The 21948-nt window shown below is 34.8% G+C and overlaps 1 protein-coding gene across 1 annotated transcript in view; it reads left to right on the top strand.

Annotated features, from left to right (window-relative positions):
* The window catches only part of AGL (amylo-alpha-1, 6-glucosidase, 4-alpha-glucanotransferase), an 89146-nt gene extending 67672 nt beyond the window's left edge, over positions 1-21474 (top strand). The window contains exons 28-34 of the mRNA XM_049880276.1: positions 8412-8547; positions 9634-9746; positions 10815-11026; positions 12249-12346; positions 14427-14514; positions 14614-14747; positions 18924-21474. Coding sequence (XP_049736233.1) covers positions 8412-8547; positions 9634-9746; positions 10815-11026; positions 12249-12346; positions 14427-14514; positions 14614-14747; positions 18924-19041 — 899 coding nt within the window. The 3' untranslated portion in view covers positions 19042-21474. The remainder of the gene's footprint in view (positions 1-8411; positions 8548-9633; positions 9747-10814; positions 11027-12248; positions 12347-14426; positions 14515-14613; positions 14748-18923) is intronic.
* The last annotated feature ends 474 nt before the right edge of the window (positions 21475-21948 follow it).

Below are 21948 nucleotides of genomic sequence, written 5' to 3'. Positions count from 1 at the left end.
AACTTCATGTAACCACCACCACTTAATCAAGATACTGACTTGTTCTATTACAGCAGAAAAACTCCCTTGTGATATTCCTTTCTAGTCACACCCATCTCCTCCACCCCATTCCTGGTCTCTGGTAACTACTAATCTGTTCTGCTTCCATAGAACAGATTGTCGTTTTGAGGCTGTTATATAAATGGAATCATACAATATGCAATCTTTTCAGTGTTGTTTTTTTTTTCCCACTAAGCATAATGCCCTCGAAAGCCATCCAAGTTGTTGCATGTATCAGTCGTCTGTTCTTTTTTATTGCTGAGTAGTATTCCATTTTATGGACATACTAAATTTCGAATCCGCTAGGCGCTCCTTAGAAACTGTATGGGGCAGTTCTCCTCTGTCCTATAGTGTCACTATGAGTCAGAATCGACTCAGCGGCACTGGGTATATAGTTCTTTAATCATTTATCCATTGAAGGACATTTGGGTTATTTCCATTTTTTGGCTAAAAAATATAAAGCTACTGTGAATGTTCATGTACAAGTTTTTGTGTGAGCATAGGTTTTCCTTTCTCTGGGATAAATGCCAAGGTCATATGGTAAATACATGTTCTCTGTTTTATAAGAAACTGTCGAACTATTTTCCACAGTGATTATACCATTCTACATTCTCACAAGCAAACTGGAGAGGTCTAGTTTCTGCACATCGTCATCAGCATTTGATATTATCATTTTCTTTTTTTAGTCATTCTGATTTTAATTGTGTAGACCTTTTAATTTGCATTTCTCTAACAGCTGATAGTATTGAACATCTTTTTGCGTGCTTATTTACTATTCATATCCCCTCTTCAGTGAAATGTCTTTTGGTGAAACAATTGAATTGTTAGTTTTTTGACAATTGAGTTTTTAAAGTTCTTTATATATACTAGGTAAAAGTAATTGTCAGTTTGTGATTTAGAAATATTTTCTCCCGGTCTGTCACTTTTCCTTTCATCCCCCTAATAAGGTCTTTTGCAAGCAAAAGATTTTAATTTTGATGCAACTCATTTTACCCATTTTTCTTCTTTTATGGATCATGCTTTTGATGTCATATCTAGGAACTCTTCACCCAGCCTCAGGTCCCAGATATTCTCTCCTGTGTTTTCTTTTCAAAGTTTTATGTTACACATTTAAATCCATGATTCATTTAGAATTAATTTTGTATAAGATGTGAAGTCTAGGTCAACGTTGATGTTTATCTTTTTTTTGGTCTATGGATATCCAGTTACTGAAGCTCCGTTTATTGAAGAGACTGTCCTCCCTCCACCTTTTGGAGTTTTGTTAAAAATTAGTCAAGCATATTTGTGTAGGCCTGTTTTTGAGTTCTCTATACTGTTCCATTGATTTATATGTCTGCCCTCTACCAATAACACACTGGCTTGATTACTGTAGGTATATGGTAAGTTTTAACGTGAGGTGGAGTGATTCCTCCCACTTGTCTTTTTCAGAACTGTTTAGCTATTCAGGTTCCTTTGCCTTTTCATATAAATTTTTGAATAAACTTGTCTGTATCTGTAAAAAACCTTGCTTGGATTTTGGCAAAAATTACTTTAAAACTATAGCTCAATTTGGAAGAAGCATCTTTACTGTGTTGGATCTTTCAGTTCATAAAATGTGTCTTTCCTTTATTTAACTTTTCTTTGATTTCTTTCATCAACATTTTATAATTTTCAGTGTATAGGTCCTTTACTTTTTTTTTTTTTAATACTGTGTTTTAGGTGAAAGTTTACAGAGCAAATTAGTTTCTCATTCAACAAATTGTACACAAAGTATTCCATGACATTGATTGCAGTCCCCACACTGTGTCAACACTTTGCCCGTTTCTGCCTTGGGTTCCCCACTTCCTTTTGTTTGGTTTTCCTACCCTTCCTGCCTTCTCATCTTTACTTCTGGGCAAGTTTTGCCCTTTTGGTTTCGTATAATTGTTTGTTCTATGGAGTATGTTCTTTTCGGATATTTATTGTATATTTTATAGGCCTGTCTATTGCTTGGCTGGAAGGTGGTTTCCAGGAATGGCTGGAGTCCCAAGTCAGAGGGGTGTCTTAGGCCCATAATCCCAGGGGTTCCTCCAGTCTCTATCAGGCCAATAAGTCTGGTCTTTTTTTATGAATTTGATTTTTTCTTCTGCGTTTTTCTCCCACTCTGTCCAGGACCCTCTATTTTGATCCCAGTCAGAGTAGTCAGTAGTGGTAGCTGGGCACCATCTTGTTCTTCTGGTCTCGGGGTTATGTAGGCTGTGGTGTATGTGGTCCTTTAGTCCTTTGGATTAATTGCTCTCATGAGTCTTCGGTTTTCTTCACTCTCCTTTACTCTAGATGAGAAGAGACTGTTAGTTGTAGCTTAGATGACCACTCACAAGCTTTTAAGACCCCAGACGCTACTCACCAAAGTAGGGTGTAGAACCTTGTTCTTATGCACTACGTTGTGCCAATTGATTTAGATGTCCCCCAATCCAGTACATATTTTGCTGGATTTATACATATTTTCTTCTTAGAGGCATGAATATAAATGATATTCTCTTTATTTCACTCTCCACATATTCTCTGCTAGTATATAGAGATATGATTGATTTTTCTGTGTGTGCGTTGATCTCGTATCCTACAACCTTCATGGAATGACTTTTTAGTTTTGGGAGCGTTGTTGTATGTTTCTTGAAATTTTCTACAGAGACTGTTATGTCATCTGTAAACAGAGATGGTTTCATTTCTTTCTTTCCAATCTGTATTCCTCTTTATTTCCTTTTCTTGTCTTATTGCACTGGCTAGGACTTTTGTATTATGTTGAATAAGAATGGTTAGAGTAGACATCCTTGTGTTGTTCCTGATCTTAGTGGGAAAGCATTCAGTCTTTCACCATTAACTATGATGTAAGTTGTAGGTTTTTGTAGCTGCTCTTTATCAAGTTGAGCAAGTTCCTCCTCTGTTCCTAGTTTGCTGAAAGTTTTGTTTTGTTTTGTTTTTTGAATGGGTGTTGGATTTTGTCAAATGCTTTCTCTGCATTTGTTTATGTGATCATGTAATTTCTCTTAGCCTGTTGGTATGGCCCATTGCATTGACTGATGTTTGAATATTGAAACAACTTTGCATACATGGAATAAACTCCTCTTGGTCATGGTGTATACTTCTTTTTATGTATTGCTGGATTTGATTTGCTAATATTTTGTGGAACATTTTTGCATGCATGTTCATGAGAAACATTTCTCTATCATGTTCTTGTACCGTCTTTGGTTTTGGTATCATGGTACTATTGAGTTCATAAAAGGAGGTAGTGGTCTCTGCTCTTCTAATTTTTGGAATTGATTATGTAGAATTGGTGCCAATTCTTCCTTACATTTTTGGGATATAAAGGCCTGGAGATTTTTTTCAGAATTATTAATGTAGTTTCTTTAATAGTTACAGAGCTATTCAGATTATCTGATTCATATTAGGTAAGTTTCGTCATTTGTGGTTTTTGAGAAATTGTTCACTTTCATCTAAGTTTTCAAATTTATGTGCATAGTGTTGTTTGTAGTACTCCCTTATCCTTTTACAGGCTGCTTAATCTGTACTGATCCTCTGTTTTGTTCCTGATATTAGTAATTCGTGTCTTCTTTTTTTTTTTTTTTAACCTTTTTCCATCTTCCTAGGGGTTTATCAGCTTTATTGATCTTTTTTCTCTATTTTTCTATTTCAAGTTCATTGATTTCTGCTCTTATCTTTTTTGTTTGTTTCCTTTCTTTTGCTCTTCTTTTTCCAGTTTCTTTATGTTGGAGCTTAGATTATTGATTTCAAACCTTTTCTCTTTTGTAATACAAGCATTTATTGGTACAGATTTCTCTCTCAGCACTACTTTAGCTGTATCCCACCAGTTTTGATGTATTTTCATTTACATTCAGTTCTACATATCCCACCCCCCCTCCCCAAGACTCCTTTTTCACTAATGGAATATTTAGAAGTGTTTTGTTTAATTTCAGATATTTGGAGATTTTCCTACTAATGTTTCTGTTATCCATTTCTAACTTGATTCCGTTACGGTCAGAGAACATTCTCAGAATTACTTTAATTTTTTCAAATTTGTTGAGGTTTGTTTCATGACCCAGAATATGGTTTATCTTTTTTTTTTTTAACTGGGTAATTTTTTTATTGATAATCTTACATAGTTTTAATACAAAGACGTGTTATATTAGCCCCAAACATAGTATCAACAACATGACTATGTAGCCTTTTATGATACCTTTCAATATTTTTTTATTAACTTTTATTGAGCTTCAAGTGAACGTTTACAAATCAAGTCAGACTGTCACATATAAGTTTATATACACTTTACTCCGTACTCCCACTTGCTCTCCCCCTAATAAGTCAGCCCTTCCAGTCTCTCCTTTCATGACAATTTTGCCAGCTTCCAACTCTCTCTATCCTCCCTTCCCCCCTCCAGACAGGAGATGCCAACACAGTCTCAAGTGACCACTTGATATAATTAGCTCACTCTTCATCAGCATCTCTCACCTACCCACTGTCCAGTCCCTTTCATGTCTGATGAGTTGTCTTCGGGGATGGTTCCTGTCCTGTGCCAACAGAGGGTTTGGGGACCTTGACTGCAGGGATTCCTCTAGTCTCAGTCAGACCATTAAGTATGGTCTTTTTATGCGAATTTGGGGTCTGCATCCCACTGATCTCCTGCTCCCTCAGGGGTTCTCTGTTGTGCTCCCTGTCAGGGCAGTCATTGATTGTGGCCGGGCACCAACTAGTTCTTCTGGTCTCAGGATGATGTAGGTCTCTGGTTCATGGGGCCCTTTCTGTCTCTTGGGCTCATAGTTGTCATGTGACCTTGGTGTTCTTCTTTCTCCTTTGCTCCAGGTGGGTTGAGACCAATTGATGCATCTTAGATGGCCGCTTGTTAGCATTTAAGACCCCAGACGCCACATTTCAAAGTGGGATGCAGAATGTTTTCATAATAGAATTATTTTGCCAATTGACTTAGAAGTCCCCTTAAACCATGGTCCCCAAACCCCCGCCCTTGCTCTGCTGACCTTTGAAGCATTCGTTTTATCCCAGAAACTTCTTTGCTTTTGGTCCAGTCCAGTTGAGCTGACCTTCCATGTATTGAGTATTGTCCTTCCCTTCACCTAAAGCAGTTCTTATCTACTAATTAATCAGTAAAAAACCCTCTCCCACCCTCCCTCCGTCCCCCCCTCGTAACCACAAAAGTATGTGTTCTTCTCAGTTTATACTATTTCTCAAGATCTTATAATAGTGGTCTTATACAATATTTGTCCTTTTGCCTCTGACTAATTTCGCTCAGCATAATGCCTTCCAGGTTCCTCCATGTTATGAAATGTTTCATAGATACATCACTGTTCTTTATCGATGCGTAGTAGAATATGGTTTATCTCGATGAATATTCTGTGGGCCCTTGAAAAGAATGGGTGTTGTGCTGTTTTTGTATGAAGTGGTGTATGAATGTCAATTAGATTTATTGGTCAATGGTATTATTCAGTTCTTTAGTCTTGCTGATTTTCTTTATATTTTGGTATCAGTTGCTGAAAGAAAGGTCTTGAAGTTCCCCACTATAACTATGAATTTGTCTATTTCTCCTTTCAGTTCTATTAATTTTTGCTTAATGTATTTTGAATCTCTGTTTGGTACATACACACTAGGTTTACTGTGTCTTCTTGGTGAATATATACCCTTTTTATTATTATGTAATTCTTCTTCTATCCTTTTAATTCTTCTTCTATCCTTTTAGTTTCAACCTATCTATATTTTTTTATTTAAAACTGAGTTTCTTATAGACAAAATATAATTGAGTCGCCTTTTTTAGCACTCTGCCAATCTCTATCTTTTAATTGGTGTCTTTAGACCATTTATATTTAAAGTAATTATTAATATGTTAGGGCTTAAGTCTGCCATTTTATTATATTTTTTTCTGTTTATTTTGTTTCTCCTTTTTTTTTTTTTGCTTTTTCTTTCTTGTGGATTACTTGAACTTTTTTTGGAATTCTTTTTCGATTTATTGACAGTGTTTTTCACTTTATCTTTGGGATAGCTTTTTAGTGGTTGTTTTAAGTATTACGATGTATATGTAACATCATAGTCTATAGTGATAATGATATTTTACCAGTTCAAATGAAGTGTAGAAACTTCAGAACTCAAGACAAGAAAGAAAGTCTATTATATTTATCAATGTTTTAATGTTTTATATCATTCTTTCTTCATTCAAGTTTTCATCTTTTATTGTTTCTAAAAGTTCTGTTTGAAGAACTACCTTTAGCTGTTGCACTAGAGTAGATTTACTAGCCACAAATTCTCTTAGTTTTCCTTCATCTGAGAATTTATTTCCACTTTATTTCTGAAGAATATTTTCACTGGTTTTAGAATTTGGAATTGAGGTTTCTTTTTTTTTTTTTTCCCCCAGCACTTGAAAAGTTTTGTACCCCTTCTTCTGATCTCCTTGGTTTCAAATAAGAAATTCACTGTCATTCGATTTGTTTGTTCCCCTAAAAATAAAGCATCTTTTCTCTCTAGCTGCTTTTAAGACTTTCTTTAGTTTTCAGTTTGATTATGATGTTTATAATTTGACATGGTTTTCTTTTATGCTTTTCATCAAATTTGGAAAATTTTCAGCCATTCTTTAGCTCCACACTTTTTTCTGTCCTTCTGAGACTCCATTGTCATAAATATGAGAACTTTTATTATTATCTCACAAGACTCTGAGGATATACTTGATATACTATAACATAATGTATATGTGTATATGTGCTATATATACTTGTTTTAAATGTTTTACAATTTTACACAAATATTTTCTTGTTGTTGTTGTTATTAGGTGCATCAAGTCAGTTCCGGCTCATAGCAACCCTACGGCAGAACAAAACACTGCCTGGTCCTGTGCTATCCTCACAATCTTTGCTATATTTGAGGCCATTTTTGCAGCCACTGTGTCAACCCATCTTGTTGAACATCTTCCTCTTTTTTACTGACCCTCTACTTTACCAAGCATGATGTCCTTCTCCAAGGACTAGTCTCTCCTGATGACATGCCCAAAGTACATGAAACTGAGTCGCACCATCATTGCTTCTAAGGGGCATCCTGGCTGTACTTCTTCTGAGACAGATTTGTTCATTCTTCTGGCATGGTATATTCAATATTCTTCACCAACACCACAATTCAAAGGCATCAGTTCTTCTTCAGTCTTCCTTATTCATCGTCCAGCTTTCATGTGCATATAAGGCAGGGGCACCTTAGTCCTCAAGATGACATCTTTGCCTCTTAACACTTTAAAGAGGTATTTTGCAGCACATTTGTCCAAGGCAGTACATCATTTGATTTCTTGACTGCTGCTTCCGTGGGTGTTGTGAATCCAAATAAAATGAAGCCCTTGACAGTTTCAGTCTTTTCTCTGTTTATCATAATGTTGCTTATTGGTCCAGTTGTGATAATTTTTGTTTTCTGAATGTTGAGGTATAATCCATACTGAGGGCTGTCGTCTTTGATATTCATCAGTACGTGTTTCAGGGCCTCTTCACTTTCCACAAGCAAGGTTGTGTCATCTACATATTGTAGGTTTTTAATGAGTCTTCCTCCCGTGTTGATACTATGTTCTTCTTCATATACTCCAGTTTCTTGGATATTATATTGTCATATTAGACATAGCCATATGGACATATTTTGTTGTTGTTACTACTGTGATTTTTGTTGTTAGCTACCCTCAAGTTTTCCTGCAACTCATGACAGCCCCATGCCCAACAGGATGAAACACTGCCTAGTTATGCAATTCCCATGATTCATTATGGATCAGAGAGTTGTGATCTATAGGGTTTTCCTTGGCTGATTTTCAGAAGTAGATTACTAGGCATTTCTTCCTAGTCCATATTAGCCTGGAAGTGCTGCTAAGACTTGTTCAGCATCGTAGCAACATGCAAACCACCGCTGACAGACAGGTGATAGCTGCACATACTTGTATATATCATCCTCTGTGTTTTATACTTTTACAGAAAAGGCATCTTATTATACATATCCTTTTGTAACTTGTCCACTTAGTCATTTTGTTTGGGAGATTTATCCATTTTTGATACATATAAATTCAGTTCATTAATTTTAAATGCTATAGAGAGTTTTCCATTATATGAATAAACCACAATTCATTCCTCTATCAAGGGGCAGTTAAGTTGTTTGATTTTCTTTGGGGCCCAGGGGGGTGCTTTGCTTATACAAGCAGCATTGCAATGAATATCCTTGTACATGTCTCCATGTTCACACAGCAAAGGTTTCTCCACAGAGGAAGTGAAATTACTGTGTGGTAGAATATGCACATCTTTAACTTTTTAGATATTGCCAACTTTCTCTCCAGAGTGGTTGTCCTACTTAATATATTCCTTTGAAATTTTATAGATGTTTTATTTTGCTTTTTTTAGGTTTTAATGTAACTGCAGGCGTTAATGATGAAACAGGATTTGTTTATGGAGGAAATCGCTTCAATTGTGGTACATGGATGGATAAAATGGGAGAAAGTGACAGAGCTAGAAACAGAGGAATCCCAGCCACTCCAAGGTATTGTTTATTTTATAGTGCTGTATAATTATACCCTTTCAAAAAACCACATACATGTAGAATCTTTTATTGTATTAGTCATGAATTCTTCATAGTAAACCAATTAAAATCTTTACCTCTCTCCCTCTCCTTTTCTCCCTCTTTCCTGCTACTTCTTCCACTCACCCCCCTCTCTCCCCATTATATACACACACAATCAGCTTGGCGTAAGTTATCAAGCGAAACTGTGTGTTCTGGTCTTCGTGTTCTCATGGGTTGATTCTGTGCAAGCACCTCAAAGAAAAGTTTTGATTCATTATCCCAGTGGTTAAGACATTTTCTTAACCTGAACTGCTTTCATTGTAAACATGTCATTATGCCCCATCTTTTGTAGATATGGAAAACAACTAATTGTCCTGTCCTTTATGAAATTATTTCACTCCCTGCTGAATCTTTTTTATTCCCTGATTTTCCCCGTCGTCTGTACCAGCATTTGTCAGTCAAAGAGTGTTCCTTTTTGTTGATTTGAAATGCCTAATACTGTCTCAGGTCTGAGACACTGTTTTCTTATTTTAAATTTTATCTTCAATCATAATTGCCCCCAAACATAATTATGTATTAGTATAGTTTTAATATGCTTTGCAAATTCTAATAAATACCTGTTTATTTTGGTATATTATTAGCTCTTATTCTTCCCTTTTCCCCCCTTAAAGATGAGCTTATAAATATTATGTAAAATTACGTTCACCTTTCCTGGCTTTCTCCACCCGTGTATCCCATACTTGCTCTCTTTTCTCTAGTACTCCCGTCTCACTGTGCTCTGATTCTTTACTCCTGCCTCCATCCAGCTTTCTTCTCCTTTTACTCCATAGTCCCCATTCTACTTCAGAGATTTTTTTTTTAAATATGTTAAGAAAGTAAACGATGGCAAAATAATAAGAGGAGAGATTTCTTATATATACACATTACTATAAAGTGACTTGTTCTGTAGGTAATTGTTTCTATAATACATTACTTACTTAATCCATCAAAATATTAAGCATTTATGCTTTTTAAGTAGGCTTTAAAGACTCCAACTCACCGGATACAATTTCTTTTTAATTTTAGAGATGGGTCTGCTGTGGAAATTGTGGGCCTGAGTAAATCTGCTGTGCGTTGGTTGCTGGAATTATCAAAAAGAAATATTTTTCCTTATCATGAAGTCACAGTAAAAAGACATGGTAAACTGTTCATTTTATTTACAAAGAACTTTGAATGAACTTTTTATATTCTTAACCTACTTAATCATTATTTGACAAAATAGGCTAATATTAGATAATCCTTAAGATTAAGAGGAAAGAAAAGCCATAAATTTACTAAAAGGAAAGCTGTAAAAGGCTACTAACCATATCTTTATAGCAGCATTGACCTGAAATATGGACAGCACCATAGTGTCAACTTATTATGCTTCTCTCTTTCCTCAGTATGACTATGAGCAAGTTGTGTTTCTGTGAACAGTTAATGAAATCTTTATACCTCTTTTTCTAGAACAGTCCTGTCCAATAGAAATATCCTGTAAGCCATATACATAATTTAAAATTTTTAGTAGCCACATGAAGTCCCTCTGTAGCATGGCTGCTGACCTAAAGGTTGGGAGTTTGAACCTACCCAACAGTACAACAGAATTAAAGTCCTAGCAGTTTGCTTCTGTTAAGATTACAGCCAAGAATACCCCAAGAAGTATTTCTACTTCATCACACATGAGATCGTCATGAGTCAAGATCTACTGATAGCAACCAACAACTCCCAACAAAGGAGCCACACTAAAAAAATGAAAAGATACAGAGGAAGTTAATTATAATAATATAATTTATTTAACTCAGTATATGCAAAATACTGTTCCAACATGTAATCAATATAAAATTACTCATGAGATATTTTACATTCTTTTTGGAGAGCACTAAATCTTCAAAATCCAGTCTGTATTTTACACTTACACCACATGGCAGTTCAGACTAGTCAGATTTCAAGTGCTCCATAAGAGAATTTTATCGAACATGTAAGTAATACTAACAAAGACAAGTCAGAGATAATTTTGCTAGAATCTAACACTTTTTTTTTGGTAATGTAATGAAAGATCATTTTTAATTTCAGGCTAGTGTCCTTCAGAGGACTGATGTTTCAAAAAGTTAATGATATATTGCCTTCTAATAGATAAAAATGGGTAAACCAAATATCACCCTGGCTGTAGCTAGATGTATGGATCACTTTCAGTGTTTAAAACTGCCGTGTCTTTTATCATGTTTCAGGAAAGGTTGTAAGAGTCTCCTATGATGAATGGAATAGAAAAATACAAGACCACTTTGAAAAGCTATTTTATGTTTCTGAAGATCGTTCTGACCCTAATGAAAAGCATCCTGATTTGGTTCACAAACGTGGCATATACAAAGATAGTTACGGAGCTTCAAGTCCTTGGTGTGACTACCAGCTCAGGCCTAATTTTACCATAGCAATGGTTGTAGTAAGTGATTTATTTGTAATTTTTAAATTTTAAAAATGTTGTGATAGCATTTACTTAGTTCTTTATTCCCATTTGTTTTCAAATCCATTTAGTTGCTTAAAAGCATACTGTTTACTAACAACTTTTTTTATAGTCTTTCCTAATTAATAAAGTATTATGCTATCACCCTAAACGTGTAACAGTCAGTATTTAAAAATAGAAAATAATGGATATTGACTAATGAAGTGCTTTCACATCATGGCACACGTAGAAAGTAGTGATATCTGCACGACGCTGTGCCAGATCCAGCTGCTTCACTTAACTGCAGACCCTACCAACTGCCTTGGAAGCTGAGGGTATCTGGATTGCGGCGCACCTGTACTCAGGTTTGCCGTGCTAGTGTTCCACAGTGGGTGCCTCAGTACACTAGCTGGGACACCCTGGGCTAGTCAGCTAATTTGGTAGCTTAAACGCACACCCCATTGTCTTTGCTGTATTGCACTAATTAGTTTTATCTAGCCAAGAATTCTTGTCTCTCTCCTTCTTTCAACTCTCCTTAATCCAAAAATAAACTACCAGGGCAGTAAATAGAAAAGGTGTATGCTCTTCCGTTCCTGCTTAACTCTATCCACTTTGTCAAAAAGAGTACTAAACAATAGTGCTGTAATTACAGTAGAATAAAAAATTCAAAGGTACACAAAGGTAGCTTCAGTTCAGTGTCCATTTGATTTCATTTAACCCTTAAAATTAATGTAGTCACCAGTGCATTCTCTCCTTGTCCATATGGCAAGTAAGTTTATTCATACTTTTGACAGCAAATTCTCCTGTGTTGTATGGTGACCCTAGAAGCAAAAAAATGGGTACCAGATTTTCTTAAAGGAAACTATAGTTAATCTTCTGAAGAGTGAATTAGATCTTTAAGTGTATTCTGCCTTCGTTAAGTTAAGCGTGTGGTGGCCTCCTTTTGGAGCTGGTAGATTTTCTTGAAGTAACACACAGAAAGAATCACCTCTAACAGCTTCCCTAACTTCTAAGGCCGAGAAGTGTTCCCAAGCGTGCCTCGTATAATTAGATGTGGTTATGTACATGCGCTCAAATTTCCACCTACATTCTATTTTTAAATAGTTTCATTCTTTTTCAGGTTTATGAATAGTTTAACTAATAGCTTATATTTCACTGTGAATGGGGACTAATTCTTCTGTGATCTTACAAAGTTCGTGTATTTGTTTTTGACATTCACTAGGCCCCTGAGCTCTTTACTGCAGAAAAAGCATGGAAAGCTTTGGAGATTGCAGAAAAAAAACTGCTTGGTCCCCTTGGCATGAAAACTTTGGATCCTGAGTAAGTTGGGATATGAGTATTGAGAATGTTGTTGAAACTATATTTAGTCCAAATACATTGATAGCAACCATGATTTTTTTGCATATGAATAAAATCTCTAAAATTGCATTCACACTGAGTTTTTAAAAAACACCTTCTTTATCTTCATTGGTATCAAAGAGCCTTTGGCTTATCCTGTATTCAGTGGTCAGTTAAAATTTCATGTTCATGAAATAAGTCATGAATATTTTCTGATGCTTATTTTATTCTGATTATAAAAGTAATACATGATTATTAGGGACATTGGAAAGTACAGACATATATAAAATAAAAGCAAAATTTCTGATAATTCCTTCATCCAGAGATAAACATTATTGCCATCTGGCACATTTCCCCAGTTGTTTTGATTTTTGTGCATTTTCGTACAAGTTTGGACCGTACTGTATGCAGAAATAGGAGCCCTGATGGCACACTAGTTAAAGTGCTCAGCTGCTAACCAAAAGGTGGGTGGTTTGAACCCACCAGCCGTTCCTTGGGAGAAAGATGTGGCAATCCGCGTCTCTACAGATTACGGCCTAGGAATCCCTAGGGGGCAGTTCTGCAGTCCTGTAGGGTCACTATGAGTCAGAATTGTCTCAACGGCAACCGGTTAATATATAGAACTGTATATTCTTTTTAACTTAATGCTTTATCACTTAAATTTTCCTATGTGAATAAAAAATATTTGAAAATATTTTTTCTGCTGCATTTTTTTCATGTCAAATTTGCTGTTTTAAACACTTAAGTTCTATGTTTATTGCTAAAAATATTATAAATAAGGCTGCAGTAAACATCTTTAAGCATAAAAACTTGTCTTTAGATTGGACTAATTTTTTAGGATAAATTTATAGAAGAATTATGAAGTTTAAGATAATGGACATTTTTATTTTCATCAAGGTAATGTGTGCAGATACCCAAAAGAACTTAACATAAAAAAATCAGTCCCTTCCTCCATTTTTACTCCTCAGAGACAATTGCTATTTTTTAAGTTGTTTTTCCTAGTAGTTCCTTCCATATTTCTAAATAATAGGTATACACAGCTCTTCCACTGTTTATTTAAATCAAATAAATACTGCCTTTTTATTTTATGATCATGTGCATATATACCATATTATATTTCCTTTTCCAATTTTTTTTTTTGAGTTTCTAATGACTTTTCTGTTTTTCTTCTGCTGTTTTCCTTGAAAGCATGATACCCATCATCAGCTTGCTTTGTATATCAATACATGGGAGAAGCCCATCTCTGCGGTACCCCAGTCTTTGTAGATTTTTCTACTTTACTTTGTCCTCATTTCTGTCTTCAGATGGCACAGACCGGGCAGGGTTTCGTTCTGTTGTGCATAGGGTCGCTTTGAGTCGGAATCGACTTGTTAGCACCTAACAACAACACAACACATAGGTCTGTGGACATTCTGAGGTGTTTCAGTGGAGTCGGTCAAAACTGAACTCAGAGTTACAGTTCACTGATGTGGCAAGCTCTGTCTCTCTCACTAAGAAAAAAGAAAAATAATTAAACCAAAAGAAAAAACTGTCTTGTAATATTTATTACAATAAATTTGTAGTATTTTATCTAGTTTATAAATGTGTTATAAATTCTGTGTGTTATTAGCAATATGTATATTTAGTTTCTCATTGTAATCTGATAATCTGCCCATGTTAAAAAAACAACCTTCCCAGTCAGTAATAATTTAAAAAACCTGATCTTTAATGTTCACTAATTCAAATTATTCAGTGTATATTTTAACTATTAGAAATACTTTAGAGGCCTCATTAAATAGTTGCCTTTAAACCAACCAATGTTTAGTCTCAGACCAACTCTTTGAAGGCAGTATCTCTGAATATTTTTTCGTATTAGCCTGTAAATCTTTGTTAATCATTTCCTAACACATTATTAAAGTCCTCTAAACTCAATATATGAATGTACTAAATGCTGAGCTTAATCCAAAGATTGAAGGACAAAATAATTTCACTATTTCTCTCATCTTTGGTATTGAGTAATTTTTCTGATGCTTTCTGTATAACGTCTATTTTTCATTTAACTTAAACTTTAATCATTTTGCAGTGATATGGTTTACTGTGGAGTTTATGACAATGCCTTAGACAATGACAACTACAATCTTGCTAGAGGTTTCAATTACCACCAAGGACCTGTAAGAATTTCTTCTTTTCTGAGTTTTCGATTACAGTTATTTTTCAGTAATTTTAGATATTAACAGCTCTTTTTTTTCCCTTTAAATCACCTTTTTTAGGAGTGGCTGTGGCCTATTGGATATTTTCTTCGTGCAAAATTATATTTTTCAAAATTGATGGGTCCAGAGAGTTACACAAAGAGCGTATTTTTGGTTAAAAACGTTCTTTCCCGACATTATGTTCATCTTGAAAGGTAAGTTGTCAGGGCCATGAAATTTCCGTAATAATGTTTAGTCAGTTTCTTAGATAATTAGGTAAATAACATTTCCTTAGGATTTATTTGTGTCTACATTAGGTATCTTAGTGAAATTTGCAAGCTTTTCTCTTTTTAGTTCTTTCTTTTTACATTTATTCTTCTGTGTTTTAAATGATAAAATACATGGAGAAATCAATGTAAAATAACTATTTTCAAAGAAGAAACTTCAAAATTGTGTAGAGAACAAACAAAAGTATACAACTCGTCTCCTTGTGTCCTGGAAGAAAATATATTGTAATTTTTCTGCGGGTTTTACTAGTTTAAATCAAACTATAAAGTAAAAAGCCATGAGAACTAGCAGTATCATTCTCTTAACTAAAATACATTCTGCAGAATTATATAAAACTGCTATACTTTCCTTAAATGAAGATTACATTTCTATTAGTTATAGGCTGCTTCATTCAGAAATATAGCTTCCCAATTAATCTTCACATAATGATAGAACTCTAGAATCGGTAACCACTACTCATTTCCAATTTTACCACCCTTAACAGATACTCAGTACCCAGTAAGTAATATCCTCATTTCTCTCTCCTACCTGCACCTGGTAACCACTAATAAACTTTGGTCTTCATGCCTTTACCTATTCTGGGTATTTCGTGTAACTGAGACCATACAATATTTGTCCTTTTATGTCTGATTTGTTTCACTTAGCATAATGTTTTTCAGCTCTGTCAATGTTGTAGCATGCATCAGAGTTTCATTTCTCTTTATGGCTGAATAACATTCCATCGTATGTATGTACCACATTTTATTTATCCGTTCATCTGTTAATGGACATGTGTCTTGTTGCCACCTTTTAGACATTGTGAATAGTGCTGCAGTGTACCTTGGTGTACAAGTATCTGAGTTCTTGTGTTCAGGTCTTTTGTATACATACCTTAGAGTGGTATTACTGGGTCATGTGGTAGTTCCATGTTTAAGTTTCTGAGGAGCTGCCATAGTGTTTTCTGTAGCAGCTGTACCGTTTTACAATCCTACCAGCAGTGGATGAGGATTCCAGTTTCTCTACATCCTGATCAATACTTACTATTTTCCATCTTCCTGATAATAACCATCCTAGTATAGGGTGAACTGATATCTATTGTGGTTTTGATTTGCATTTAGCTAATCATTAATTACATTGAACATCTTTTCATATGCTTATTGGCCATTTGTAAAACTTCTTTGGTGAAATGTCTATTCAAGTCCTTTGCCCATATATTCCTTGGGTTGTTTGTCTTTTTGTTTTTGAGTTGGAAGCTTTATTTAGCACAACAGCTTCTATGATGTAGTTTTTACCTTCATTTCATTATTTTAGGTAGTTATTTATTTTGTCAAGAACTTGATATTGTGTGATTTATTTTAGAATTCTGTATTTTTATTTTTAAAAATTTTGTAATTAAGGGATTACATTGAAATTAAGTGTAAATTCAAAATGCCAGTAATGCTGCGTTCTGAGGGCAAGACCTGAACAAGTTATTTCACCTCTCTTTGTTCTCTGTTGCCTAGTGTCCAGTGACTTAGAAATTTTTGTTTCATATACTTTGTCAGGTTCTTTGATTGTGGAGTCCTGGTAAGGTAGTGATTAAGAGCTTGGCTGCTAACCAAAAGATTGGCAGTTCAAATCCACCAGCTGCTCCCTGGAAATCCTATGGGGCAGTTCTACTCTGTCCTATAGGGTCGCTATGAGTTGGATCGACTCGACAGTAACGTGTAACGTGATTGTTCAGAGCGGGGGGAAATTCAGTCTGTGCTACTCCGTTATTAGTCATAAGTGAAAGTTCTTCCTTGCTTTCTCAGCCAACAGGATATTCTAGGCTCATCCTTACTTTCCCTGCCCCAGCCCTAGAATTGGGCAATTCTCCGAGGACCCCTAGTTGTTTTTAGCAAAGCGTGTTATTTAGAAGCCAAGATCTACATATTTGGCTTGTGCATTGCGATGGGGGAGTAGTTATTACCATGGCTCCCAGTAAATAGAGCTAGGAAATATATATAATACATATACATGCATATATACATATGCACATATTTACATCTCTGTATTTCTCTGCCTATGAATTGAAAACCTGAGTTCACACCAATTCTAATCCACTACTCAGTGTTTAATTCCATTCTTCTCCTTTCCATATTTATAATTCCCTTCTTTAACAGTCATCATGAGTCTGAATCGACTCAGCAGCACCTGGTCTCCAACAGTGATGAACCTACTCCCCACGCTCAACTGTTCCCACCACATGGACTCAGCTCACCCTGCTCTGGCCGTGACACCCCACTCTGGGCCACCCCCACCCTTGGTGTGAGCTCCTCCTCATCCGCCTTGGGCTCCTGTATGCCACTCTGTGCTACTGCTAACCTCCCTCCTCCTCTCTCCGATTGTGGTCATGTCCCTTGTTGTGTCCCACCTGATGGCTTTAAGAATGAATTTTTCAGAAAAGGAAGGGAACAGCAGGAACTTCATTACACCGGTATGGGTGTGTGCCGTGTTACAGTGTCCAGATCTGATTGCAAGCAGCATTTTAGTGGTTCTGTTGCCTTTTATTGTTCCTTAATTTGGGTAGTTAGGTACTCAACTTCAGTCATTTGGCATTTTACTTAGAAGTAACTTGAACACATGGAAACAAGTAAGTTTTCTATATTTTCCATTTCTCTATGACAGTTTAAAAAAAAGAGAAACCTAGCAAATGTTATTATCCAAACTATCCCCATATTTACCTGATGGCATTATTATCTTCCTACAGATGAGTATATATGACATAGCTGTGAGTTACAAAGCATAATACTGAAACAAACATGGTCCCACAACCCAGCTTAAAACTTAATAGAATTCTGTGTTTCTATTTTTTAAAGTTTTTATGTTTCACAATTAAGGGATTACATTGAAATTGAGAATAAATTTGAAATGGTAATAATGCTGTGTTCTGAGAGTGACACCTTGACAAGTTTCTTAACCTCTCTAAATGGCTTTACCTGCTCTATAAATAGGAATAATTATGGAACCTACCTTCTAGGGTTGCTGTGAGCAGTAAATGACATAATGTGTATAAAGCACTTAGTATTGGAACATAATAAGTGCCCAATAATTATTAAGTTTATTATTATTGAGTAGAATAAGAAATTAGCATATAAATTCAGGTTATTTTTAATTGACCATTTTTTTCCTAATCATAGTTCTCAGTGTTCCTTCATTATTTCATAGAAGTTTTACAGTTTTATCAATATCAGACAGAAAACATCTATATAATTACGAGTTGAATCTCATAAACTTTACATTCTTACTCTGAAAGGACTAAACTTAGGCCTAAGGATATTTGTTTGTATGTATATTACCTGAAATGATGGTGTCATGGATTGAATTGTGTCCCCCAAAAATATGTGTACCAATTTGGCTAGGCCAGCATTCCCAGTGTTGTGTGATTGTCCACCATTTTGTCATCTGATGTGATTTTCCTATGTGTCATAAATACCATCTCTATGATGTTAATGAGATGGGATTAGTGGTAGTTATGTTAATGAATAGGACTCAATCTACAAGATTAGATGGTGTTTTAAGCCAGTCTCTTTTGAGATATAAAAGAGAAAAGTGAACAAAGAGACGGGACCTCATACCACCGAGAAACGAGAGCCAGGAGAATAATGCGTACTTTGGACCCAGGGTCCCTGTGCTGAGAAGCTCCTCAACCAAGGTAGATTGATGACAAGGACCTTCCTCCAGAGCCCACAGAGAGAGAAAGCCTTCTGCTGGAGCTGGCACCCTGGACTCGGACTTCTAGCCTTCTCAACTGCATGAAAATAAACTTTTGTTTATTAGAGCCATCCATTTGTGATATTTCTGCACTAAATAACTAAGACAGATGGTTTCTTCTAGTTTTTAATACATCAAGGAATTCCTTTACATTTGAACATCTTAAATCCAAAGATTGAGTATCAAAGGAATAATTTCGATCTGTATTCTTTATATCCCACATATCATATATCTCTAGGATGTAGATATATCTGTTTTATTTTGTTTCAGATGACTGTATTTGTTTTTATACTAGACAGCAAAAAATCACCAGGGGTCTGCCTGTTTTGTTAATCCACACAAGATAAGTATTAGATTATAGCTCATTATATGTCTTCTTTTTCTTTAAGATCTCCTTGGAAAGGACTTCCAGAGCTGACCAATGAGAATGGCCGGTACTGTCCTTTCAGCTGTGAAACACAAGCCTGGTCAATTGCTACTGTTCTTGAGGCAATTTATGACTTATAGTTGATTCATGGATATTTAGTAAATATGCAATCATTTGTGTTTTGGAGTGGAAATTCATCATATAACATAAATGCCATTTTATGTGCAAGCTCACATCTTTTTAAAACTCTGATATAATAATGATGCCCAATTAGGAAGGATTATCGAAGCATTGATTTTTCTTTTTTTAATGTACAGAGGTAGCTTTTGATTTGAATCAGAAAGAAAACTTATCATTACCAATGGAATGTTTTTTTTTTTTTAATTCAGGAAGTGTTCTTCAAATGCCCAGAAATCCAGACTTTAAAAAAAGAAAAATCATGTAATCTTGTATTTGTACATAAGCACAAATAAAATCTAAAAATCTAGTAATGAAAGAAATGGAAAAGGCATCTTTAAATTGCGCTTTATATTTTCTTCAGTAACAATCATGGAATAGACTCTGGTTTGTCAGTGTTCTCACCTCTTTTCCATAGTAGTCATAGCACCTTGCTCACTGCCTTCAGGACATGATAAATGAATGCTGTATGACGGCAGTGTCCATCTACCATAGAGCTTCATAAATGGAGCACAGATATTAATATGCTTTTTCACTGATGCATTAATATATGTTTTTAATATAACGAATGTCAGAAGTATATTTAACATATTTACTTGTGCTAATGATGCATAGCATCATTGTGCAGCCATGAAGAAAAAAACCCACAAACGTTAGGAAATTTATTTCCTAAAAACAATTTGATAAAATTAGTCCAGAATTACAGTTTCCTATTATGAGATGGTTTGCATTTTAAAATTCAGATTGTTGAATATACATATGAAACTTTAAGAAATAGAAGACGCTGTATTAATTTTCTGAAACTTAGCAACTATTTTAGTTGGTGCATAAAAGTCTATTGATAGGTCATAGTAGGTACTGGTTTCCTGTTTACTAAAACCTACATGACAAGTTTAGAGAACATTAAAATAAAATTGAGAGTAATTTTAATATAATAAAAATATAATAGATGTGAATTTAGTAGTTATTGGAATTACAATAAAATCATTTGAAATATTTTTCATGTTTTTTTAAGATATCTTAAATCTGAAAAATTCATAATTGGAAAAGTATTTTAATATTTGTATGAGCTGATGTTTTTGAGTAGTACTTATTTTCTAGATGGACCTGTTTTGTACTTCAGCAGAAAACCTATTCTTAAAAAAATAGAAATAAATTTACTGTTATTATAATTTACTGTTTTTGTCTCAAGAAAACACTTAGATTATTATACCTTGAGTTGGAAGCATATAGTTGCAAAAATCCCTTCATTATTCAGTGGTATATTTATAGTTGATAAAACAATGGTATAGTAACACTTTTCATAGTTAGAATCACATACTCAATGACCTTAACTGTCATTACAAAGAATAAGCAAACAAAAACTCCTGGGTAGCAAACATATAAATGCTTCAGATGTCACATACTGATGCTCTAAAGCTCATGCAGTTTACTGTGAGATTACCCACGCGCTCTTTCTCAACACTGACTCGACTTTAGAAATAGTTTTACTGGCTTAGTTTTTGGGTCTTCCATCATAAACCAAATTAAATCCTGCAATTTTAAAGATCGTAATCTGACCACTACACTATAAACATTGGTTTCTCAATTTCCCTTCCTTCCTCATTGCTCAATGTGTAATCTCGAAACTGAGCAGTTACAAGAAATAACCTTCCTTGAGTTAATTCACCTAACTCATCAACTCTACTAACCTTCCATTAGTTCATCAATGGTTCATGTAATTATGTTGCTCTGCTCTAACTTGTGTATTAAAAATAGTAATGAAGGTAACAGAAAAGCATATTTAACGAAAGTAAGAAGAAATAGCTCACAATTAAATGAGACAAAAAACAAATAAGAAACGAATTGACAATTTTAAAAACGCATTGCGTTATCTATGGTAGGGCAGATGTCCACCCCAGAAGACTGGCTCGTGTTGCAGTAGAAAACTCAGTGGTTCATATTCCTAATGAGGAATGTTAATGAAAGAACAGTAGTATATTCTGCATGGTCTGTTTGAAAGTTTAAGAAGGCGTGTTACACATTATTCATCAAAGGTTTCAGACTTTGAGGGAATATGTGTCATTTGACTAACGAACATTTAGAATGCTTCGAGCGATGCTGGATGAGGTACTGTTATATTTCAGAAATTAAATGCTTCTGTACCTCGATTCTTCACTAATCCAAAATCAGTCCTACTGTAACATGAGAAGTAAACTTGCAGGTTTAATCAGTACACTCTGATATTTTAATAAATTTTCAAAAATAATTGAGGAAACATGAGACGTGTCATCATATCTATGAATATTATAACACAAGTGAGTTGTAATCCATTTATGGTATGTCTTCAACTGCTCTGTGTAACAGACAAATGTCGTTTTTATGTTTGTGTGCCAAGAAAATAAAAATCTTTTCTAAATGACTGTACTTTGCTCTTCATTCCATTATTAACCAGTTAATGTGTTGATGCTGACCACTGTCTTTTATTTAATACTTGCTTATTTTCAGTGCTTGCCTTTTAACTGTATCAATATTTGTAAGCAAGACATGTGACAGCAGAGAGAGGAGGAAGAATTTTAGGCTGTTTGGTCATTTATTTAACTAGCCATGTCAAAATTAGGAACAAAATAAACTTTAGATGTATAAATAGATCTGTTAGCAACTATACTCTTCCCTGGTATTTCTTGAAACTCTTTACAGTGAGTTTATCTTTTATCAACTTACAAAAGGCAAATATTAGAGGCCAAAATAGACATACGCATTTATGCTTCTTTAAGTAACTGAAAAGATTTTTTCACTTTTAATTATACTACTGAATAATATATACACCTTCCAAGGATTCTCTTTAATGACCAAAAGTCTACCCACTTAGTCTTTGCCTTAATTACTGT

The sequence above is a fragment of the Elephas maximus genome, chromosome 3 (assembly GCF_024166365.1).
Source record: "Elephas maximus indicus isolate mEleMax1 chromosome 3, mEleMax1 primary haplotype, whole genome shotgun sequence".
Classification (NCBI taxonomy): Eukaryota; Metazoa; Chordata; class Mammalia; order Proboscidea; family Elephantidae; genus Elephas; species Elephas maximus.
The sequence above is the reverse complement of the archived record's forward strand: the minus strand, read 5'-3'. Positions and strand labels throughout refer to the sequence as shown.